At 38.7% G+C, this 26556-nt stretch overlaps 1 protein-coding gene across 9 annotated transcripts in view; it reads right to left on the reverse strand.

Annotated features, from left to right (window-relative positions):
* Nucleotides 1–26556, reverse strand: part of sik3 (SIK family kinase 3) — a 482160-nt gene that overhangs the window by 219653 nt on the left and 235951 nt on the right. For all 9 annotated transcript variants that reach the window (XR_010016690.1, XR_010016689.1, XR_010016691.1 and 6 more), the window contains exon 4: nucleotides 14025–14186. Coding sequence is in view for 5 of the 9 variants with exons in the window: in XM_063038656.1 (XP_062894726.1) it covers nucleotides 14025–14186 (162 nt within the window). In the remaining 4 variants the exon portion in view is untranslated. The remainder of the gene's footprint in view (nucleotides 1–14024; nucleotides 14187–26556) is intronic.

The following is a 26556-nucleotide window of genomic DNA, read 5'->3' on the forward strand; positions in this document are numbered from 1 at the left end:
AGTTAACAGCATTGTGGATACAGGTGGCCCCCACTTTTCGAACGTTCGCTTTACGACACCTCGCTGTTACGAAAGATCTACATTAGTTACCTGTTTTCGCTAACAGAAGGAGTTTTCACTGTTACGAAAAAAGGCAGCACGCGCCTGAACAGCCAAGCTCCTCCTCCGGAACTGCATTTTAGCCGGCATTGCTTAAACACGTGCTTTATCTCGATTTATTTTTTGCATCTGTTAGCAAGATGAGTTCTAAGGTATCGGAAAAGCCTAAAAGAGCTCATAAGGGTGTTACACTTAGCGTAAAACTAGACATAATTAAGCGTTTCGATCGTGGTGAACTAAATAAGGACTTTGTCTGCGCATTGAATTTGCCACTTGCCTGCGTCCACCATTCGCACTATTTATATGCAGAGAGAAAGAATTTTGAAAGCTGCCGATGTTACTGTTGGTTCTGCTCATAGCAAAGTGGTCTCTCTTAGTCAGCATCCAATAATGGATAAAATGGATTGATGGGTGTACAAAGCGTGGTGTTCCGTTAAGTTTCCTTATACTTAAGGAGAAATCAGTCAGTCTTTTTAATAAGCTGAAACAGAAAGCACTGGACGATGGTGACGGAAGTGGAATTTAAAGGTAGTCATGGGTGGTTTGATCGGTTTCTGAGGCGAGGGCAGCTTCATAGTTTAAGCAGTGGTCCCCAACCTCTGGGCCGCGGACCGATACATTGCCGCGATGAATGCAGTGGTGCAGCGGTAGTCGGAACGCACCCAGCACATCTTTAAGAAAAAAGCCGAAATAAACAAGCTAATTAATTAGGTGCCGCCCGGCACGTAAATGTCGGCCCAGATCAGAGGCAATTGCTGATTGCATCAGGTGGTTATTCGTATATAAGCAAGAGTTTAACTGTGATGAAATTGCAATTTATTGGAATCTTCCTGATTCCGGTAAGTGAAACTACACTGTACATACATTATTTCTACTTTATATAGGCTGTGTATTTTTATGTGTTATTTGGTATGATTTGGCAGCTTCATAGCTTAAAGGTTACTGGAGAGAGTGTTTCTGCCGAGAGCGCTTGCGCCGCGTTTTTTCCAAGAGTGCTTCTGCGAGATTTTCGCTGCGCTAGACAGTGCTGCAGAAAAGTATTTCTACTTTATATAAGCTGTGTATTTATCATATCATTCCTGCTTTTACTATATGTTACTGTTATTTTAGGTTTTATGTGTTATTTGGCGTGATTTGGCAGGTTATTTTTTGGGTCTGGGAACGCTCAAAATTTTTTCCCATATTAATAAATGGTAATTGCTTCTTCACTTTACGACATTCCAGCTTATGAACTGTTTCATAAGAACGCTCTACCTTCGGATAGCGGGGGAAACCTGTACCTGCTATCAGTGAAAATATGGATATTAACAATTATTTTAAATAGAATTTTGAGCTCAAAAACTATCTATACAAGATTCATAAACAGAATCCCTGACACTTAAAATATTTCCTTGTCTTACAATGCTAACTTTACTTACCTCCACTAAAGGTTAATAGTGGCTAGCTGCTTCTAAGTTATATTTGTAATTGAAAGCAAACCTTTCCAATTAAGCAACAGATTTCAAGGAAAACAAATATACTGGGCAGCACGTGATGGAAAACAATCACTTTGAAATTTTTATCACCTCAAAAACATGGCAAACCTATACAGTACAAAGAGCTCATGATAGTGTTGGGAAACATTTTCTCTTTTTGCATAAAATGAAATAAACCACAGTAGTAGAGACAGATGCATTAGGCGATTTAAGAGACTCAAAGATACATATATGAATGACAGAAAAATGAAGGGATATGTGGCAGGGATGGATTAGATTGATCTTGGAGTAGGTTAAAAGGTTGGCATAATATAGTAGACTAAAGGGTCCATATTGTTCTATATTTTATGATTTCTCTAGCACTTTGGAGGCTGAGGGGTGACCTGATAGAAATATACAAAATTATGAGAGATACATGGATAGGGTAGATAGTGTTTTTCCAGGTGAAAATGACAAATACTAGAGAGTTTAAGATCAGAGGGGGAAAGCTTAAAGCTTGTAAGGTAAGTTTTTATTTTACAGCAAGTGATAGGTGCCTGGAATGTGCTGCCAAAGGAGGTGATAGAAGCAAACATGATGACAATCTTTAAGTTGCACTTAGATAGACACATGAACAGGAAGAGGCCAGGAGGCTAAGGATCATGTGCAAGCAGATGGCATTAGCACAGTCAGCACAGATTTAGTGGGCCACAAAATCTGTTTTGTGCTGCAACGTTCTATGTTTTACGCTCTTCACTGAGAGAACCATGTACAAAAAGTGGTACAATTTGCTAGCTGGCTACAGGTGCAAACTGAATGCCCTATACAATCCTATAAACATCTTTGCACCAACTGACAGGTCAAACCCACCATTGTCATTTCCAGCTTCTGCGGGTCCAAGTTAATGACCTATTCCAACCCACAGTATGCAGCCATTCTCAATTACATGAAGCTTGAAGTAGAAATTAGCAGCATAGCAGGTAGGTGTGAATCCGGGAACCGTAACAGAATAGCTCATGCTTCCTCAGAGAATAACCAGCTTTAACTAATTCCATTTCCCCCTGCTATATGAAGAGACAACATTCAACAGCATATTTTGCCAGACTGCTCCAAGACACTTTACTGCCCTACTGTTTGAACTTAACTCTGAGCCTCCCTATCATATTCAATATTTCTGCACTCCAAACTAATTTACTGAGTTTTTTCTCCATCTAATACTTCTCTTGCTAATGTGCATGGGGATGGGGTGTAAGCATCAGAGACATTATAGAGACCAAGTGGCAAGAGTCAGTGAAGAGCTTATCCACTCAGAGTCTACAGGGCCTGTGCACTTTTCTAGGTTACAATATCTAAGTAAATATCCTCCTGTAACCTCACACAAACTCTGATAAGAGTGATATTGAAAATGCCAACACTGGAAATCTGAACTCAAAAAAAAGGAAGTGATGGAAACAATTACAACTGATATATGAAGCATTTTCCTATTTGGGTCCCTCTGATGTCTTGGGAATACAGGATTCCCCCGCCATCCGAAGGTAGAGCGTTCCTATGAAATGGTTCGTAAGCCAGAATGTCGTAAAGTGAAGAAGCAATTACCATTTATTTATATGGGGAAAGCCTGTGAGCGTTCGCAGACCCAAAAATAACCTACCAAATCAAGCCAAATAACACATAAAATCTAAAATAACAGTAACATATAGTAAAAGCAGGACTGTTATGATAAATACACAGCCTATATAAAGTAGAAAAACTTCTCTACAATTATTGCCTGCACTGTTCTCCGTAGCAAAAATCTCACACAAGCGCTCTTGGCAAAAACACGGCGCAAGCGCTCTCCAGTAACCTTTAAGCTATGAAGCTGCCAATCATACCAAATAACACCTGAAAATACACAGCCTACATAAAGTAGAAATAATGTATGTACAGTGTAGTATCACTTACGGGAATCGGGAAGACAGCGCCGAGCACACTGATGATGGTGTGTTAGGCTGAGTCGTCGCAGGTTGGGGTGGTGCAGTGGCCCCCACCCTCCGGGCAGCGACCCGATCTGGATCCGCAAAGCATGCAGGGGTACAGCGGTGGCCAAGACGCATCCAGCACATCTTTAAGAAAAAAGCCAAAATAAACATGCTGATTAATTAGGTGCCTCCCGGCACGTAATTGTCAGCCCAAATCAGAGGCTGCATCGCCACTGATCTGGGCCGACATTTACATGCCGGGCGGCACCTAATTAATTAGCATGTTTATTTCGGCTTTTTTCTTAAAGATGTGCCGGGTGCCTCCCAGCTACCGCTGCATTCTCCATGAATCGGTATCTGTCCGGAGCCCGGGGGTTGGGGTGGTGGGACACTGGGGTGTCATCTCATCGTCGTCTGTTTCCACCAGGGCAGGCAGGTCATCTTCTCCTATGACTGCCCGCCTCGATGTCGAAGGTTGAGGTTCGTCGTCTGCTGTGGCTGATGTGGAAGGCTTGCTTGACTGCTGAGCCTCGCGCATTTTTCTACCATACAGTTCTTTGTAAGCACTCAAACCATCTTGCAAATATGCCCTAAGCCGACGTACCCTTTCAAAATTAAAGTCGTACTTTATCATTGCAGCGAAAATCTCACGCAGTTGCTTCACGTTTAGTTCCTGGACGACTTCACCTTCGGTCCATTCGCCACTGCGTTCGGTTTCGATTGTTATCCTTTCCTCTTCCAATTGCATCAGCTCTTCATCTATCAGTTCTTGGTCATGGGATGCCAAAACCTCTTCAACTTCATCTTCGTCAACTTCCACAAGCCAAACTCACTTTGTCCTTACTTCGTTCACCACGATCGAAACGCTTAATTATGTCTAGTTTTACGCTAAGTGTAACACCCTTACGAGCTCTTTTAGGCTTTTCCGATACTTTAGAACTCATCTTGCAAACGGCTGCTCACAGGCACGTGCTTAAGCAATGCCGGCTAGAATGCCGTTCCGAATCTGGGGGAGAGCGGTTGCTCGGGGCGCGTGCTGCCTTTTTTCCGCGCGCTGCTTTTTTTGCGCGCTGCCTTTTCTCGTAACAGTGAAAATACCTTCTGTTAGCGAAAACAGGTAACTAATGTAGGTCTTTCGTAACAGTGAGGTTTCGTAAAGCGAACGTACGAAAAGCGGGGGACACCTATACAGTGAATACCCATGTTACAGAGGAGCTTCACTCGTCAAAAGCTGTTCATATCGTAATTTTCCATACTGCAAATCCTTGATTAGAACTGACAAAATTTTATCATCTCTTTCATATTGTGTTTCTCCCCCTCACGTGAATTCTGAAAGAGGGAACTTTTGTTCTGTATCTCAAAATATTTGGTAGTGATTTGTGAGATCCTTGAGGCTAAATTTCTGCAACCTAAACTACTGTACAGAGGGAGGGGCATTCTTAAATCGCATCACCCTCCAGTAGATAGAAAAATGCTGGTTATTTGAAATATTGTGGAATATTGGTAGCTTGGGTTGCTTATTTGGAAGTTGTGTTGATCGCCAAGCTTAGCAAAATGATTGCAGACGTTTTGACTCCAATTGAGAAGCCATCATTAGTGCACAGTTGAGGATGTTGTCTCCTCAGAGTGCCGGCTTATATACTCCTCCAGGGTCTAATCAATATCCATTCAGGCCCCGGAGTATATAAGCAGGCATTCAGAGGAGAAAACACCTTCGATTGCACACTGATGATGGCTTCTCGATTGGAGCTGAAACATCTGCAAACATTTTGCCAAGCTCGGCAATCAACCAAACTTCCAAATGCTGGTTATGTTGCGAGAATGTCCCTTTAATGGCTGAGTCCTGAGTTTGCATCTGCAAGTGCAAGTCCTGGCAACATGTCAATACAACAGCACGCAAAGAAACAATGCTGATCTGAGAACTACACAACTGAAGAGTGAATCCTTCATGGGCACTAGGACAACAGGATCCATCAAAGTTGCTGGTGAATGCAGCAGGCCAGGCAGCATCTCTAGGAAGAGGTACAGTCGACGTTTCAGGCCGAGACCCTTTGTCAGGAAGGGTCTCGTTTTTTTTGCATTTTTAGAAGGACAACAGGACGATGTTTTAATACCATTAAAGCATCAAAGCATTTTACAGCTTATGTTATCTTCAAAGTTATACTCCAATAAAAATTTCACTTCACTCGTGTATATTTGTCATAATCTTAAAATTTCTTCTCATTATATTTTGTTTAACAGCATCAAAGGCCAATAGAAAATAGGGAAGGGGTGGAAAGAGAGCACAAAACAGAGCAAGTCAAGAAAATTTCGAATACTACTCAAACACATAGAAGGTTAACAAAGAGCTAAGCTACATATTATAAGTTAAAATTGATTTTAACAGGAAAATTGACGTTAACAGGAAACTAATTAAAACTGAATTAAAGGATTTAAAGGCATGTAAAATATTATGAATTAACAGTCTGCTTTAACAGGCCTGGCAAGAACCATCACATTCTGCCAACAGAATTTAGAACATTTGGCTACAAGCTAAGCCAAAACAGTTTATAATAATGAAGGTCTGTTTTATGGAACAGTGCAGCCAGGCTCAGCTCAAGGTTACTGTGAGCAAGATGCATGCCAATCTGCCAATTCAAAACTCAAGCACAGGTTTCACAGCAATTCTTATCGAATGAAGGCTTCAATTTTAAGATTATTAATAAAGAATGTCAAATTATCCTTAAGATGCATACTTGCACAAATTGTACCTGGTCTATTTCAACCAAATAACTAAATCAAGGTGCTATCCAAACAAAGCAGCTAGTTAAAAAATCTGAGCAACTGATTCCACTTCTAAAGAAACATTGATCAGGGGTGAAAATAAAATCAACTACTAAGGTAAAAGCAGTGCCTTGTGTCTCGAAGTACAAATTAAAATAGATTAGTGTAGCATTTGTGCTCACTGTTAATACAATTATCAAAATTACTGCAGTAATTATAATCCTCCATTTTCTAAGCTCTCACAGGGTCCTTCTTATACCAATCAAAAATGCAAAACCTGCACTAAAGCAGGGGTTCCCAACCTTTTTTTGTGTCGTGGACCGATACCATTAAGCAAAGGGTCCATGGACCCCAGGTTAGGAAACCCTGCACTAAAACCTGTGAGCATCAGTAGGTTCATAAAAGATATAGGCTACTTTTATAAACCCAATGATTCTCTTTCTTTTTAAATCTTTTTATTGAGTAAGTATACAAAAAAGGTAAGCCATATAAACATTAATACAATGTTAAAGTATAATAAAATTCCAAAAGATATCAATACCAAAAAGAAATTACTACAAACAATGTAATTTAAACATAAGAAACCAAGATAACATAATAGTATACTAAATTTTATATATATCAATGGAAAAAAAAAGAAAAAAAAACCTCAAAAAAAAAACCCACCGTGCAGCTAACTAAAAGCAAAGCAAAGCAATGGGCTAACTTGAAACCAAACAAAGTTAAACTTAAAATCACGTCCTCAATCCCGACCTCCATTAAAAACAGTGAAAAAAAAAACAAGAAGGGTAAATATTACATTAAATGAAAATATCGAATAAAAGGTCCCCAAATCTGTTCAAATTTAAATGAAGAATCATAAAGGTTACTTCTAATTTTCTCCAAATTCAAACATAAAATCGTCTGAGAAAACCAAAAAAAGGTAGTTGGAGCATTAAGCTCTTTCCAATGTTGTAAAATACATCTTTTCGCCATTAAAGTAAGAAATGCAATCATTCTACGGGCTGAAGGGGAGAGATTACTAGAAATTTTAGGTAGTCCAAAGATAGCAGTAATAGGGTGAGGAGAGATATCTATATTTAATACCTTAGAAATAATATTGAAAATATCTCTCCAAAAAGTTTCCAAAGCAGGGCAAGACCAAAACATATGAGTTAAAGAGGCTATCTGCCCCGAACATCTATCACAGAAAGGATTAATATGCGAGTAAAAACGCGCTAACTTATCTTTGGACATATGTGCTCTATGAACCACTTTAAATTGAATTAGGGAATGTTTAGCACAAATAGAGGAAGTATTAACTAATTGTAAAATCTGCCCCCAATCATCCACAGAAATGGTAAGCCCCAATTCCTGTTCCCAATCTACCCTAATCTTATCAAATGGAGCTTTCCTAAGTTTCACAATAATATTATAAATCATAGCCGATGCACCTTTCTGACATGGATTAAGGTTAATTATCGAATCTAAAATATATGTAGGAGGAAGCATTGGAAAGGAAGAAAGTATAGTACTTAGGAAATTTCTAACTTGTAAATATCTAAAAAAATGTATTCTTGATAAGTTATATTTATTAGATAATTGTTCAAAAGACATAAGGGAACCATCTAAAAATAAATCCAAAAACCGTAAAATACCCTTAGTCTTCCAAGTTTGAAAAGTGCGATCCGTAAAAGAGGGAGAAAAAAATATGTTACCTAAAATAGGAATCGCTAACCCGAATTGATTAAGATCAAAAAATTTTCTGAATTGAAACCAAATGCGCAAAGCATATTTAACTATCGGGTTAGAGACCTGCTTAAGACGTTTCGAATCAAAAGGGAGAGAGGAGCCTAAAATAGAACCAAGTGTATAACCCTGAACCGATTGTAATTCCAATGCTACCCATTTAGGAATAGATAGTATGTCCTGGTCAAGTAACCAAAATTTCATATGTCGAATATTAATAGCCCAATAATAGAATCTAAAGTTAGGTAATGCTAAACCTCCATCTCTCTTAGCTTTCTGTAAATGTATTTTACCCAGTCTCGGATTCTTATTCTGCCAAATAAATGAAGAAATTTTAGAGTCAGCTTTATCAAAAAAAGATTTTGGAACGAAAATTGGTAATGCCTGAAACACATATAAAAATTTTGGCAAAAAAAACATCTTAACCGCATTAATACGACCAATCAAAGTTAAATATAAAGGAAACCATTTAGATGAAAGTTGAGTAATATGGTCTATTAATGGTAAAAAGTTAGTCTTAAATAGATCTTTGTATTTACAAGTAATTTTAATCCCAAGATATGAAAAGTAATTATTAATCAATTTAAATGGAAATTTATAATATAAGGGAAGATGTTTATTAATCGGAAAAAGTTCACTCTTACTAAGATTTAATTTATAACCTGAGAAAAGACCAAATTGTGCTAATAACTCTAAAACAGCAGGAATGGATCTCTCAGGATTAGAAATATATAAAAGTAAATCATCAGCATAGAGTGATAATTTATGGGACTTTAATCCCCGAGTTATCCCAGTAATATTTGAAGATTCTCGAATAGCAATTGCAAGAGGTTCTAATGCAATATCAAATAATAGGGGACTAAGAGGACAGCCTTGTCGAGTACCACGAAAGAGAGGGAAAAAAGGTGAGTTTAAAGAGTTAGTACGAACCGAGGCTACAGGGGAGTGATATAACAGTTTAATCCAGGATATAAATCTCAAGCTAAAATTAAACATTTCAAGCACCTTAAATAAATAAGGCCATTCTACTCTATCAAAAGCTTTCTCGGCATCTAAAGAAATAACACACTCAGGAACATTTTGTGAGGGAGTATAAACGATATTTAACAATGTACGAATATTATAAAAAGAGTAACGACCTTTAATAAAACCCGTTTGGTCCTCCGAAATAATAGAAGGAAGTACTTTTTCTAGTCTATTTGCTAATAACTTAGAAAAAACTTTAGAATCAACATTTAATAAAGATATTGGTCTATAAGATGCACATTGAGCAGGGTCTTTATCCTTCTTTAGTATTAGAGAAATTGATGCTCTATTAAAAGATTCAGGAAGTTTACCAAGTTTCAAAGAAGCCTCAAAAACCCTACCGAGCCAAGGAATCAATAAAGAAGCAAAACATTTATAAAATTCAACGGTAAACCCATCAGGGCCAGGAGCTTTCCCCAGATTCATAGAAAAAATAACATTCTTAATCTCATCCATTGTAATGGAAGTATCTAATAAGGAAGACATATCCTGTGAAATCTGAGGGAAGTCTAACTCATCTAAAAAATCATTCATATATTTAGAATCTCGAGGAGACTCTGATTGATATAAAGAAGAATAAAAATCACAAAAGGTTTGATTAATCCCCACATGATCCAGTATCAATCGATCATTTTGGTTATAAATCTGATTGATTTGAGATTTAACATAATTAGATTTCAATTGATTAGCCAGCAGCTTGCCAATTTTGTCACTGTGAACATAAAAGTCACTTCTTGTTTTCTTTAATTGGTTTACAATCGAGGACGAGAGTAGTAAACTGTGTTCCATTTGAAGTTCAGTTCTTTGTTTGTATAACTCCTCAGAAGGAGCCATAACATATTTCTTATCAATTTCTTTAATCTTGTCCACAATTACCATCTCCTCCTGCTTCTGTTTCTTCCTCAAAGCAACAGAATACGAAATAATCTGACCCCGAATATAGGCTTTAAAAGTGTCCCAAAGAGTGTTAACCGAAATATCTTCTGTATGGTTAATTGTAAAAAAAAGCTCAATCTGTTCATTCATAAAATTAACAAAGTCCGAGTCCTGAAGCAACAGCGAATTAAAACGCCATTGTCTATTATTCGGTATATTGGCCATAATTTTAATAGAAAGCTTAAGTGGAGCATGATCCGAAATGGTTATAGAATCATAATCACATTTAATCACTGAAGGAATAAGACGAGAATCAATGAAAAAATAATCAATTCTTGAATAGGAATGATGAACATGTGAAAAGAAGGAAAAATCTTTTTCCTGAGGATGCAGAAAACGCCAAATGTCCGTCGACCCAGAATCAGAAAGGAAAAAATTAATCAGATTTGCAGACTTATTAGGTAAAGTCCGTAAAGGAGCCGAACGGTCCAAAACTGGAGACAAACAGGTATTAAGATCTCCGCCCCAGATCAATGAAAACTCGTTCAAATTCGGAAACTGATCGAACAATGATTTATAAAATTCCGGACAATCCATATTAGGAGCATAAACATTAACCAAAACTACTTTTTTATTAAATAGTAAACCACTAACCAATAAAAATCTACCATTCGGATCAGAAATAATATCCTGTTGTATAAAAGTAACTGAGGAATCTATAAAAATAGAGACGCCTCGAATCTTAGCATTGAAGTTCGAATGAAATTGTTGTCCCTTCCAGAATTTGAAAAAACGTAGTCTGTCCCCCCTCCGTACATGGGTCTCTTGTAAAAATAAAATTTGTGCTTTAAGTCTCCGGAACACTTTAAAAACTTTTTTCCTTTTAATAGGATGATTAAGACCATTAGTATTCCAGGAGACAAAATTAATAATAGACTCCATAAATCCTAAAGTCAACCCACAACAAGGAGGATTGACGATAGGCGCGACCCACAAACCCGGAGAGGAAACAGAACATACAAAAGATACCAGGAAAAAGGACGCAACCAGTACTTCAATAATGTATATAGCCCAAAGAGAAACAAACTAAAACGTGAAGCCCCTCCCACCACCCCCTACCCCAAGACCCCAAGGCAAAATCTAAAGCAGACCCGCCAGAAAGAAGCAAGCGCTAAAACTACCCCCGTGACTTCCGGTATACGCTCCCTAAAAAAAAAGGTATAAATATGAAAAAGGATCAGCTAATTGTAAAACAGTAAAAAAATAAAAAAAAGGTAGCTCAATTAAAATACACACAGAACAGAACAAAAGCCGGAAAATATATATTAAAAAAAAACTACAATAAACCTCAAACCCATGAATAGACACAACAACAAGAAACAATAAGATTATTGACATAGAGTGGTTATAAAAAGCAAAACAGAATAAAATTTTTAAAAAACTACAAAATTTAAGGCCACACAGGAAATACGTAAGATGACAAAAGGGAAGTAACCACCCAGAATCCCCTGGGAAAAGAAAGAAATGACGCAGTTAAAAAGAAAGTTCAGCAACCATACTAAGAAATCAAAAGTAAACTTTTCTGCCCAAATAGGGCACGAAAAAGTTAAAACCAACCAATTCACAGCCTCCGATCAACGGAGATAATTAAAAAAAAAACAATTAAGATGTTGAAGATGAAAGTTGATCCAGATAACTCTGGGCATCCGATGGAGAATCAAAAAAACGAAGGGCTCCATCTGACATGCGAATCCTTAGACGTGCAGGGTACAGCAGCGCTGGTCTTAAATCCCTCTTATAGAATTCCGACATCACGGATCTGTAACGAACCCATTGATCCCAGATTGGTTTACTGAAATCTTCCACAAACCGGAACTTAAGATCCGAAAAATCAATGAAACCTTTAGATCGAGCGAATCGAAACAGTCTCTCCTTGTCTTGAAAATAATGAAAACGTAAAATAACATGCCTAGGTCTATCTGACCTAGACAAATATGATGGGATTCTGTGAACACGATCCAGAAGCGGTGGTTGGTCAGGAAATACAGTAGGGAATGCATCTTTTAAAAGTTGAGAAAAATATTTCATGGGGTTGTTAGATTCAACTGCTTCCCTCACGCCGATCATTCGTAAATTCTGCCGTCGCATTCTAGATTCCAAGTCAGAGTTTTTAAAAGTCAAAAAGTCAAGTTTCTTCTTCATTACATTAATTGTTTCTTCGATTTTCCCCATCCTAAGCTCACCTTGTTGCGCGAATTTTTGAAGATCAGATATAGCCGACTGATGTTCCGCAATACATGTTTGCATCTTATCAATTAAATCGGCAATTTTCTGGAAATTAGTTGAGATTTCCGTATGAATCAGGTCTTTAACAGAGCCTGCAATTTCCGTACGAATCATCTCCCTAACAGAGGTTGAAATCTCCCTCTGAATTAACTCCGATATCGCTTTCAAAGTCACCGGTGATTCAGTCGGGGGGAGATCCGTAGCTTTCGGTTTAACCGGAGGTTTACCATCCTTGCCGTTTTTCCCGTTCTTAGACATAGCAGATCTAAGTATCATCCAATTGTCGGAGAATTCAGTTTAATTCAAAGTATTGTAAGAATTGATGCCTTAATGGTTAATTAAAGTATAGCTGACCATAGAGAAAAAAAAACTCAGAGGTAATGGAGCGAGTCAAGAACGCGACTTCACTCCATGAGCGCTACCGGAAGTCCCTCAAACCCAATGATTCTCACGGCGACCTGGACTATACCTCATCCCACCCTGTCACTTGTAAAGATGTCATCCCCTTCCTCAGTTCCTCTGTCTCTGCTGTATCTGCTCTCAGGATGAGGCTTTTCATTCAAGAACTAATGAGATATCCTACTTCTTCAAAGAAAGGGGCTTCCCTTCCTCCACCATCAATGCGCGCTCACACACATCTCTTCCATTTCGCACACATCTGCCCTCACACCACCCTCCTGCCAACATACCAGGGGCAGGGTTCCTCTTATCATCACTTACCACCTCACTAGCCTCCACGTCCAGCACATATTTCTCCGTAACTTCTGCCATCTCCAACAGGATCCCACCACCAAGCACATCTTTTCCTCCACCACCCCCCACCTCCGTCCCACTTTCTGCTATCCACAGGGATCGCTCTCTTTATGAAACCCTTGTCCATTCACCCCTCCTTACTGATCCTCCTGGTACTCATCTGTACAATCGGAACAAGTGCCACACCTGCCCTTACACCTCCTCCCTCACTACCATTCAAGGCCCTAAACAGTCCTTCCAGGTGAGGCAACACTTCAGCTGGGAGTCTGTTCGGGTCATTAACTGTGCCTGGTGCTCCTGGTGTGGCCTCCTGTATATTGGTGAGACCCGCTGTCGACTGGGAGACCGCTTCACCGAGCACCTACGCCACAAAAAGCTGGATCTCCCAGTAGCCACCTATTTCAATTCTATTTCCCATTCCGACATGTCAGCCTATAGCCTCCTCTACTGATGCAATGAGGCCACACTCAGGTTGGAGGAGCAACACCTTATATTCCTTCTGGGTAGCCTCCAACCTGATGGCAAGAACATCGATTTCTCAAACTTCCGGTAATTGCCCCCTTTCCTTCACCATTCCTCATTCTTGTTTCCTTCCCTCTCTCACCTTATCTTCTTACCTGCACATCACAATCTTTCTTCCATGCCTTCTGCCCTCACCTATCAGATTCCCACTTCTCCAACCCTGTAACTTTTTTACCAATCAATTTCCCAGCTCTTTACTTTACCCCCTCCCCCTCTCCCGGTTTCACCTATCACCTACCACCTTGTACTTCTTACTCCTCTCCCCTCTACCTTCTTACACTGACTTCTCCTCTTTCTTTCCAGTCCTGATGAGGGGTCTTAGCCCGAAACATTGACAGTTTATTCCTTTCCATAGATGCTGCTTGGCTTACTGAGTTCCTCCAGCATTTTGTGTATGTTGCTTTGGATTTCCAGCAGATCTTCTTGTGTTTGTGATACATGTGTATTGTATGTTGACCATAATTTATTCAATGCTCTGATTCAAATGTTTCAATCCATGCAAAGTAGTTCATATCAAATTTAGTACTTTACAAACAATGGCAAATTAAAATCTATGTACCTGCAATCTTTATGTTAAGGTTAGCATCCAGGAGTAGGTTTTCAGCCTTCAGGTCTCTATGTACAATGTTTCGACAGTGACAAAAATGGACAGCTGCAACAATTTGCTTGAATTTCTTTCTGGCTTCCTTCTCTGCCATTCGTCCATGGGCCACAAGGTGATCTACAGTTTTGAAAGATAAGAGGGAAAGGAGGCACAGTGTCAGGTACATGAATTAAACAACAGCTGCAACAGGTGACACCTCACATCTTTCTGTCAGTAATTGTGATGATACTAAACAACAATCATATAAAAATTAGTCGTTGGTAAATTTATTAGGACCAAAAGCTATATACTTTCTTTATGCACCACTACTTACTTCCCTGAACAACTAACAGATTTTTTGTTTTAATCAACATGAAAAAATTAATGCAGAGAAAAGGAACAATTCATTAGCTTGAAGGCAAGTCCATCGTATCTAATACATATTTTGAAAAGCCAATTATAATTAGCACACATGATTCCAGCAGCAAATACTGCATAATGGTTTTATTGGTTCAAACTAAAATACTAAAAATCTATGTATAATTTTAAAGGACCACGCTGCCTCCTGAAAAGACCATTGCCTCTAACTACAGAAATCATGTTCAACACAAGACCAAATGTTTTTTTTCATTCAGATTGCAACCATGCAACAAGCTGAGATGCCAGAACCTAGACAGCTCAGTTTAGGCTAGGAGAGTAAAAGCAAATACCCTGTAGTAAAAAGTCTCCCTTTGCCAGGTTGAGCCATCATACAGTTGAAGTCAGAAGTTTACATACACCTTAGCCAAATACATTTAAACTCAGTTTTTCACAATTCCTGACATTTAATCCTAGAAAACATTCCCTGTCTTAGGTCAATTAGGATCACTACTTTATTTTAAGAATGTGAAATGTCAGAATAATAGTAGAGAGAATGATTTATTTCAGCTTTTATATCTTTCATCACTTCCCCAGTGGGTCAGAAGTTTACATACATTTTGTTAGTATTTGGTAGCATTGCCTTGGGTAGCCTTCCACAAGCTTCTCACAGTAAGTTGCTGGAATTTTGTTCCATTCCTCCAGATAGAACTGGTGTAATTGAGTCAGGTTTGCAGGCCTCCTTGCTCACACACACATTTTCAGTTCTGCCCACAAATTTTCTATCAGATTGAGGTCAGGGCTTTGTGATGGCCACTCCAATACCTTGACTTTGTTGTCCTTAAACAATTTTGCCACAACTTTGGAGGTATGTTTGGGGTCATTGTCCATTTGGAAGACTCATTTGCGACTAGCTTATTTTATGGTGGTTTTGGAGCAGTGGCTTCTTCCTTGCTGAACAGCCTTTCCGGTTATGTCGATATAGGACTCGTTTTACTGTGGATATAGATAGTTGTCTGCCTGTTTCCTCCAGCATCTTCACAAGGTCCTTTGCTGTTGTTCTGGTATTGATTTACACTTTTCGCGCCAAAGTACGTTCATCTCTAGGAGACAGAATGATGGTTGCGTGGTCCCATGGTGTTTATACTTGCATACTATTGATTGTACAGATGAACGTGGTACCTTCAGGTGTTTGGAAATTGCTCCCAAGGATGAACCAGACTTAACATCACAAAGTCCTAACCTCAATCTGATAGAAAAATTGTGGGCAGAACTGAAAAAGCGTGTGCGAGCAAGGAGGCCTACAAACCTGACTCAGTTACACCAGTTCTGTCTGCAAGAATGGAACAAAATTCCAGCAACTTACTGTGAGAAGCTTGTGGAAGGCTACCCAAAACATTTGGCCCAAGTTGAACAATTTAAAGACAATGCTACCAAATACTTACAAAGTGTATGTAAACTTCTGACCCACTGGGAAAGTGGTGAAAGAAATAAAAGCTGAAATAAATCATTCTCTCTACTATTATTCTGACATTTCACATTCTTAAATTAAAGGAGTGATCCTAACTGACCTAAGACAGGGAACGTTTTCTAGGATTAAATGTCAGGAATTGTGAAAAACTGAGTTTAAATGTATTTGGCTAAGGTGTATGTAAACTTCTGACTTCAGCTGTATCTCCTGGTAGATTTTCAAATGCAACATTTTCAGCAAGCAGACGAACTGGGAATCTACAATTAATGGGATGTTTTCCTTAAGGATATTATATACATTTTACATTTAATACCAAACATGTAGCTATGCAGATTTGAGTTTAATGCACATTCTTGACAAAGTAGAATTGGAAATTTAGTTTTCCCAAATTAATTCACTGTGAGAGACTTCAAAATAGCTGAATTTAGCAGTTATCCATAGTTATCTTGAGAAGGCTATTGCCGCTTTAACAAAATTCACGGCTTTCTCCCTGATCTGCTGCATTCCTTGCTCCTATGCTGCTACCAACTGTAAAATGTACAGATTCTTAGCAAGCAAAAATAAATGAACAATGACAGCATCTAAGTTAGGACAAAATACAAGTTGGAGGGAGACCTTGAAGTGATAGACTTCTTGGAGGTAGAGTCACAGGGACGAAATGGCCCTTCTTTTCAACATTTTTATTGATATTATATAAATTGCATGAATACAAATACAAAATTCATACGGATACAAGTAAATAATATGAATTACACTACATTTAAATCACAGTAATATGATCACAGTATCCCATATTCCAAATCAATCATGTAGAAAATGACCGGATTATGAAATGAAATAAAATAATTGTATTTTATTTTAAAAAATCTACCAAAAAAAGAAACAAAAAAACCTTACCATATAATAATAATGGCTCAGATCCATACTTTTTAATAACAGTTCAAAGATAATGAAAATAATTCAGAAAGGGTCCCCATAACATTAGAACATCATGTTTAGAATCAGAAATCGAACAACGAATCTTCTCTAGATTAAGGCATAACATAACATCAGATAGCCATTGGGCATGAGTGGGCGGGGTGGCCTCCTTCCACTTGAGCAAGATCGCCCTCCTGGCCGTAAGAGACATAAAGGCCAATACCCACAAATTAGATGGCTTCAGTTTTGTAGCACTATCCTCAACAATACCAAACATGGCAGTCAAGGGATTGGGCTTAAAAATAACATTGAAAAGTACAGAAAAAGTTTGAAATACATCTTTCCAGAATTTTTCAAGGCTCGGACATGTCCAAAACACATGAATTAGTGTGGCCACTCCATTAGTACATCTATCACAGTAAGGGGAAATATCTGCGTAGAAACGAGAGGGCTTGTCTTTAGACATATGAATTCTATGTACCACTTTGAATTGTAATAAGAATGATGAGCACATAATGATGAAGAATTAATCAATTTTAAAATAATCTTCCAGCTCTCTTCAGATATAAAAATCTGTAAATCCTTTTCCCAGTCTCCTTTAATTTTATCTAAAGAAGCCTTTTTCAGTCCCAACAGCACACAGTAAATATAAGATATTGAACCGTTGTCAAAGGGTTTCAGGTTAAAAATTGTATCTATTATATTCTTATCTGGACTTGTAGGAAATGTATGTAATTGAGATCTTAAAAAATCTCTAATCTGTAAGTATCAAAAAAAGTGAGTGTTGGAAAGGTTAAATTTCGTTGAAAGTTGCACAAGAGAAGAGAGATTCCCTCCATCAAACAAATCCTGAAATTGTTTAATACCCAATCTATCCCATTCTTTAAAAGATGAGTCAATTAAAGAAATGGCCCTTTAAGATTTACATTGAGCCCTTCAAATGTCTCACCCTACACCTTCATAGGGCCTTCTTGGAGAAATCCCCTTTTTAACCCAACCAATAAAATTCCACGCTAACCATTAATGGCAACCATGCAGAATATATATTTTCTTTCAGAATATCACACACAGCTTTCCAGATAAGTATACAGAGTACTGATCAGTTTTATGGTAGTGGTGAAAAAAAACAATAAAAACATTAATGGAGTAGGATGTAAAAGCAAATGCAGGCACAACTGCACTTAAAAAAACTGATTTAAAAAATAAAGAAATAATTAAGTAAAAGGAGTGTGGAAATAGTCATTTTTTTTCACATAGATACCACCAAACTCCCCACTATATTTAGGAACAACTACATAACGAATCACACAAGGACTAAATGTCCAGTCTAAACCTTTGGTGCAATAGAAATCTTAGACAGTAGTTGTAACTAAAATAAAAAGGAAGTGAGTTTCTATGGGGTGATTCCACAACTGAAGATTACATTGAATTAAATGCAAATCTGTCAGTGAGCTGCTTTGCTAAAGAGCCAGGCAGTGAGAACTCTACAGTACCCACACTAGCCTTATAGAAAAGTATTTGCCAGTGGTAATTAAAAATTACTTGTGACCTATTGCCAGTATGCTGGGTAATAACTATATTCCTCATGAAAGCTTGAGAATTCTACATTTAAGTATAACATATAAATGAGGATAATTTTTTGCACCAAGGTCTTTATCCTTCCACCCTGTGCTGTAAATATAAATCTATTTTGACTTTCTGCACCAAATATGACAATCTGTTCCAAGGTAACCTTTCTTTAACAGGATGTATACAACTTTGATTTTACTCAAAGAAATTATTACACTTTTCAGAATCAGAATCAGGTTTATTATCACCAGAATGTGGCATGAAATTTGTTAACTTAGCAGCAGCAGTTGAATGCAATACATAATACAGAAGGAAAAAATAAATAAGTAAATCAATTACAGTATATGTATATCAAATAGATTAAAAATCATGCAAAAACAAAAATAATATATTTAAGAAGTGAGGTAGTGTTCAAGGGTTCAATGTCCATTTAGGAATTGGATGGCAGAGGGGAAGAAGCTGTTCCTGAATCACTGAGTGTGTGCCTTCAGGCTTCTGTACCTCCTACCTGATGACAACAGTGAGAAAAGGGCATACCCTGGGTGCTGGGGGCCCTTAATAATGGACACTAACTTTCTGAGACACTGCTCCTTAAAAATATTCTGGGTACTTTGTAGGAGCAAAAATTGAGCAGCTATAGGAACTCAGCAGGTCAGGCACAAAACAGAGAAACAGACAATCAACATTTCGGGTTGAGACTGTTTATTTGGACTGAAAGCAGTGAAGAGAGATAGCTAATAATGGGGGAGGGTGGATGTGGCAAGAACTCTCAAACAATAGTTGGATTCAGGTGAGGAGGGGTTCATGGGTAAACTGAGTCAGGTGGGAACTGAAGAGTGGATATATTGATGGAGACAACTACTTGACAAGTGGAATACAGCACCAGGAAGTATATGGTCATGCACTTTAGTAGAAGGAATAAAAGCCCAGACGATTTTCTAAACGGGGAGAAAAATTCAAAAATCTAAGGTGCAAAGGGTCTTGGAAGTCCTCATGCAGGTTTTCCTAAAGGTTAATTTGCACGTTCAGTCAATGGTGAGGAAAGCAAATGCAATGTGAGCATTCATTTTGAGAGAACAAGAATATAAACACAAGAATTTAATGCTGAAGCTTTATAAGGCACTGGTGAGGCCTGACTTTAAGTGTTGTGGGCAGTTTTGGGCCATTTATTTAAGAAAGGATGTGCTGACATTAGAGAGGGTTCAGAGGACATTCACAATAATGATTCTGGGAATGAAAGGCTTAACATATGAGGAGAGTTTGAAGGGAATGGAATTTAGAAGAATAAATGAGGATCTCATTGAAACTTTTCATATGGTAAAAGGCCTTGATAGAGTGGATGTGGAGAGGACATTTCCTATGGTGGGGGAGTCTCGGACCAGAGGACACAGCCCTAGAATAGAGGGTCATAGCTTTAGAACGGAGATGAGGATGAATTTCTTCGGCCAGAGGGTGATGAATTTGTGAAATTCATTGCCACAGGTGGTTGTGAAAGCCAGCTCATTGGGTGTATTTAAGGCAGAGATTCATAGGTTCTTGCTTAGTCAGGGCACGAAAAGCAATGGGGTGAAAGCAGCAGAATGGGTTTGAGAGGGAAATGGATCAGCCATGATAGAATGGCAATGCAGACTCAATAGGCCAAATGGCCTAATCCTGCTCCCAAGTCTTATAGAAACATAGAAAATAGGTGCAGGAGTAGGCCATTTGGCCTTCCGAGCCTGCACCCCCATTCAGTATGATCATGGCTGATCATCTAACTCAGAACCCCGCCCCAGCCTTCCCTCCATACCCCCTGATCCCTTTAGCCACAAGGGCCATATCTAAGTCCCTCTTAAATATAGCCAATGAACTGGCCTCAACTGTTTCCTGTGGTAGAGAATTCCACAGATTCACCACTTACTGTGTGAAGAAGTTTTTCCTAATCTCAGTCCTAAAAGGCTTCCCCTTTATCCTCAAACTGTGACCCCTCGTTCTGGACTTCCCCAACATCGGGAACAATCCTCCTGCATCTAGCCTGTCCAATCCCTTTAGGATTTTATACCTTTCAATAAGATCCCCCCTCAATCTTCTAAATTCCAACGAGTATACGCCTAGTCGATCCAGTCTTTCATCATATGAAAGTCCTGCCATCCCAGGAATCAATCTGGTGAACCTTCTTTGTATTCCCTCTATGGCAAGGATGTCTTTCCTCAGATTAGGGGACCAAAACTGCACACAATACTCCAGGTGTGGTCTCACCAAGGCCTTGTACAACCGCAGTAGTACCTCCCTGCTCCTGTACTCGAATCCTCTTGCTATGAACGCCAGCATGCCATTCACCTTTTTCACCACCTGCTGTACCTGCATGCCCACTTTCAATGACTGGTGTATAATGATTGTAAAATTGCTGATTGCGTGCCTCTGATCTGGGCCAACATTTACGTGCCGGGCGGTACCTAATTAATTAGCTTGTTTATTTCGGCTTTTTTCTTAAAGATGTGCTGGGTGTGTCATGGCTAACGCTGCATGCTTCGTGGATCGGTATCGGTCGGCGGCCCCAGAGGGTGGGGGCCACTGCACCATCCCAAACTCCGACGACTCAGCCTAACACACCATCATCAGTGTGCTCGGCGCTGTCTTCCCGATTCCCGTAAGTGATACCACACTGTACATACATTATTTCTACTTTATATAGGCTGTGTATTTTTAAGTGTTATTTGGTATGATTTGGCAGTTTCATAGCTTAAAGGTTACTGGAGAGCGCTTGCGCCGTGTTTTTGCCGAGAGCGCTTGCGTGAGATTTTCGCTACGGAGAACAGTGCAGGCAATGATTGTAGAGAAATATTTCTACTTTATATAAGCTGTGTATTTATCATATCATTCCTGCTTTTACTATATGTTACTGTTATTTTAGGTTTTGTGTGTTATTTGGCATGATTTGGTAGGATATTTTTGGATCTGCGAACGCTCACAAATTTTTCCCATATAAATAAATGGTAATTGCTTCTTCGCTTTACGACCTTCCGGCTTACGAACCGTTTCATAGGAACGCTCTACCTTCGGATGGTGGGGGAAAACTGTAGTCACTAGCAACCAACCAGAAAAGGCTCTCTTTATTCCCACTCTTTGTCACCTGCCAATCAGCCAATGCTCTATCCATGCCAGCTAGTATCTTTCCTATAATGCTCTTAACTTGTTAAGCAGCATCATGCGTGGCACCTTGTCGAAGGCCTTCTGAGAATCCAAGTACACAGCATCCACTGATTCTCCTTTGTCCTTCCTGCGTATTATTTCTTCAAAGAATTCCAAGAGATCTGTCAGGCAAGATTTTCCCTGAAGGAAACCATGCTGAGTTCGGCCTATTTAATCATGTGGCTCCAAGTACCCCAAAACCACATCCTTAACAATCGACACTAACATTTTTCAACCACTGAGGTCAGACTAAATGGCCAATAATTTCCTTTCTTTTGTCTCTCTCTCTTCTTGAAGACTGGAGTGACATTTGCAATTTTCCAGTTCTCCAGAACAATGCCAAAATCCAGTGATTCCTTAAAGATCACTACTAATGCTTCACAATCTCTTCAACCACCTCTTTCAGAACATCTGATCCAGGAGACATATCGACCTTCAGACCTTTTCAGTTTCACAAGAATCTTCTCCATAGTAATGGCAACTTCACACACTTCTGCCCCAACACACTTGAACTTCTGGCATATGGCTAGGATCTTCCACAATGAACACAGATACAAAATACTTACTCAGTTCGTCTGCCATTTCCTTGTCCCCCACTGGGAAAATCAGGTTGGTGCCAGATCGCAAGAGGAAGAATTTGTTGAATGCCTATGAGATGGTTATTAAGAGCAGCATGTGCTTGAATCTACTTGGGGAAAGGCTATCATGGATATTGTGTAATAATCCAGATTTTGTTAGGGAGCTTAAAGTAAAAGCACCCTTAGGAAGCAGTGATCATAATATGATTGAATTCATTCTGCAATTTGAGAGGGAGAAACACAAGTCGAATGTATCAGTATCGCAATGGAATAAAGGGAATTACAGAGACATGAGAGAGGAGCTTGCCCAGGTGGATTGTAGGGCGATACTGGGGGGGATGGCAGCACAACAAAGGTGGCTGAAGTTTCTGGGAATAGTTCACAAGGAGCAGGATAGATGTGCCCCACAGAAGAAGTAGTTCTCAAATAGCAGGGGTGGCAACTGTAGCTGACAAGGGTAGTTAAAGACTACATAAAAGCCAAGGCAAGGGCATATAAGGTAGCAAAAGTGGGTGGGAAATTGGATGATTGGGATGTTTTTAAAAGTCCAACAAAAGGCAACTAAAAAGCCATAAGGGAAAAGATGAAATATGAGGGCTAACTACCCAATAATATAAAACAGGATTCCAAAAGGTTTTTTTCAGTTATATAAAGAGTAAAAGGACGGTCTGAATTTATATTGGACCACTGAAAAATGATGTTGGTGAGGTAATAATGGAGGACAAAGAAATAGCAGTTGACCTTAATAAGTACTTTGCATCAGTCTTCACAGTGGAAAACACTAGCAGTATGCCAGAGGTCCATGAGTGTCAGGGAGCAGGACCTTTTGAGTTTGCCTTGCACTTTTTCCTTTGTAATTGCTATTACAAAGGAAAAAGTGCAAGGCAAACTCAAAAGGTCTTAAGGTGCACAAGTCCCCTGGACCAAATGAACCACAACCCAGAGTTCTGAAAGAGGTTGCTGAGGAGATAGCAATGTATTGGTTACGATCTTTCAAGAAGCACTTGATTTTGGCATGGCTCCAGAGACAATCGACAGGCCACACTTTTTTCAACAGATTTTGGCCCCATATCACAGAAAGAATGTGTTGTCATTGGAGAGAGTCCAGAGGTGGTTCACAAGGATGATTCTGGGAATGAAGGGGTTAACACATGGGGAGCTTTTGGCAGCTTTGGGCCTGTACTCACGGTAATGTAGAAGAAAGCATGGGATCTCAGTGAAAGCTACTGAATATTGAAAGGACTAGATAAGGTGGATATGGAGAGGATGTTTCCTCTGGTGCGGGATGTCCAGAACTGGAGGGCACAGCCTCAGAATTGAGGGGCGACCCTTTAGATCAGAGGTAAGGAGGAACTTTTTCAGCCAGAGAGTAGTGAATCTGTGGAATGCTCTGCCATACACAGCTGTGGAGGCCAAGACTCTGGGTATATTTAAAGCGAAAACTGGTGTTGAGTGGGATATTAGATCTATCTTAGATCTAGTCCTGTGCAATGAGACAAGTAAGATTAATGATCTTGTAGTCAGGGATCCTCTTGGAAAGAGTGATCATAGTATGATTGAATTTCGCATTCAGATGGAGGATGAAATAGTTAGATCTAAAACTAGTGTATTATGCCTGAACAAGGGAGACTACAACAGGATGAAGGAGAAGTTGGCTAATGTGGATTGGGAGCACAGGCTATTTGGTAGGACAGTTGAGGAACAGTGGAATACTTTCAAAGAGATTTTTCACAGTGCTCAACAGAAGTATATTCCAGTCAAAAGTAAGGACAGTAAGGGTGGGGAGAGCCAGCCTTGGATAACTAAGGAAATAAAAGATAGTATCAAATTTAAAGTTCATGTGTACAAAGCTGCAAAGTGTTGTGGGAGAATGGAGGATTGGGAAAACTTTAAAAAGCAACAGAGAACAACTAAACAAGAAATAACAAAAGGGAAGATAGAGTATGAAAGGAAATTAGCACAAAATATAAAAACAGATAGCAAAAGTTTTTATAAATATATAACGCGGAAGAGGGTGGCTAAAGTCAACGAAGGTCCTTTGGAAGAAGAGAAGGGGGATTCTGCAGGGAGCGCTCATGGAGTGAGGTCGTTTTTGGCTTCGCTCTATTCCCGTTATCTTTTTTTTAAACTATGATCTCCCTTACTTAACCAATTTTTACCTACACTAGAAGATTTATTTTATTTTACTGATTTTTTCTTGAACTATAACTGTGAAGTCTGAAGAAATGAGTACAAGATCCAAAACAAAAGACGGGAAAGATTCCGATGGGAACAGAGAAAAAAGAAAAGGTGATCCTAAACCAACGGAGCTATCTTATGAGATTATGATGAAGTTTTTAGAGGAAAAATTTGATGAACAACGTCAAAACTTATCTGAAATATATGAACAACAATGTCAAAGTTTTAGAGAAGACTTAAAGTCAATCATGGCATCTCTGAAATCACTGGATTGTGAAGTTAAGCAACATTGAAGTAAAATTTCTGAACAAGATACTAAATCTCAGAAGACTGACTTAAAAATCGAGAAATTGGAGCAGAACTTAGCTTTGGAATATTTTAAATCCAAGGTTATTGATCTTGAAGATCAATCTACAAGACAGAACTTACGTATAATTGGTCTCCCTGAGGATGTTGAGGATGGAGACCCTATAATATTCTTTTCTCAACTTTTAAAGGATGAGTTTAGTTCGGGATTTCTCAATAAGCCTCCATTGCTCGACCGCGCCCATCGCATACCGCGTCCAAAATCGGTATCCGCTGAATCTAGACCGAGGCCAATTATTCTCCATTTCCATTATGTTAGCGTTAAAGAACAACTTATTCGTGTTGCCCGCCGGCAAGGTATGGTTAAATATCGACAACATTCATTCCGTTTGGTTGAAGACTACAGTCCCGATGTAATGAAAGAGCGATTGGCTTTTAAACCTCTGATGTCGGAATGCTATCAAAAAAATCTTAAACCGGCATTATTGCACCGTGCACGTCTAAGAATCTCTCTTTCCGACGGATCTCGTCGTGTCTTCCATTCCACAAGTGCTGTTTTAAGTTTTTTGGATGAGAACTACCCATCTGATATGGACACCACCCTTTAATTAATACTCTGCGCTTTCAGCATCGGCTCTTTGTTCAGGTGTTTTTAAAAAATAAATAAATAAATCTTTTTGGAAGCGACATTTCTAATTACTTTTATTTATAATTGATTAATCATATGCATTGGCACTAACTTTTTTTCATGTATTTTAGAAATCACAATATGTAGATTATTATAGTACAGAGATTAATTTTTTTTTAAATCGGATTTCTTTATAACATATATTTTTGGAGTTGCCTCCTGTAGAAATGGGGTTAGATTTAGTATTAGTTAGTTCTTTCTTCAGCCTTCTCTGGCTTAGTTCGGGGATTTCAGGGATGGAGGGTGGGAAGGTCTCTTTTTTCTTTTTTATTAATTTTTTCTATTGGGCTGATTTAGTACTACAAAGATGTCTGCAGTGTCGTGATTTCCTGTTCCGCTCTGAATACTTATTCCTCTTCCGATCTCATGAGTTTACATTATGGTCAACTCTTTATATACCAAAGGGTTAGCATTAAATTATGGCTCACATGAGATCTTCAAAGTATTCCAAAGACTGAATGCTCACATTATTTTTGCACAAGAAACTCATGTAAGGAAAGAGGACAGTCAACGCTTCTTTAAGTTTTGGAAAGACTAACAATACCACTCAAATTCCCAAGCCAAAGTCTTCAATTACATGTACTCATCAAGATATTATCTCAGATCCTAGTGGTAGATTTACTGGGTTACTTTTTAATAAAAAAAAAGTTGCTATGGTTAATGTTTATGCTCCAAATGTGGATTATCCTGAAGTTTTTAAGCACCTGTTCACTTCCTTTCCTAACTTAAACGAGTATATGTTGATAATGGGCAGTGATTTTAACTTATGTTTAAATCCCATGTTGGACAGAGCCATATGTAGTCCGGCTCAACCGAATAAGTCAGCTACTCTTATCAACTCTGTTATGACTGATTCTGGGATTTCAGAAATTTGGAGATTTCTACAACCAAAGGACAAAGAGTTTTCATTCTTCTCACATGCTTATCATTCTTATTCTCAAATTGACTACTTTTTTATTGACTCTCATTTAATTCCATCTGTAATAGATTGCAATTATGACATTATCGCCATTTCAGATCATGTACCAATGAAACTTTCTATTAAGTTAAGGGATACTTCTTCTACTAATAGACAATGGCGATTTAATTTTAATTTGCTTCAAGGCATGGACTTTGTTAAGTTTATGAATGAACAGATTGATTTCTTCTTTTCAACTAATATTACGGAAGAAATTTCCAACGGAACAGTATGGGATGCTTTTAAAGCTTATATCAGTGGACAAATTATTTCCTATTCTGTTGGTTTGAAAAAACGTATTAAGAATGAAATAC

The sequence above is a fragment of the Mobula hypostoma genome, chromosome X2 (assembly GCF_963921235.1).
Source record: "Mobula hypostoma chromosome X2, sMobHyp1.1, whole genome shotgun sequence".
Taxonomy (NCBI): Eukaryota; Metazoa; Chordata; class Chondrichthyes; order Myliobatiformes; family Myliobatidae; genus Mobula; species Mobula hypostoma.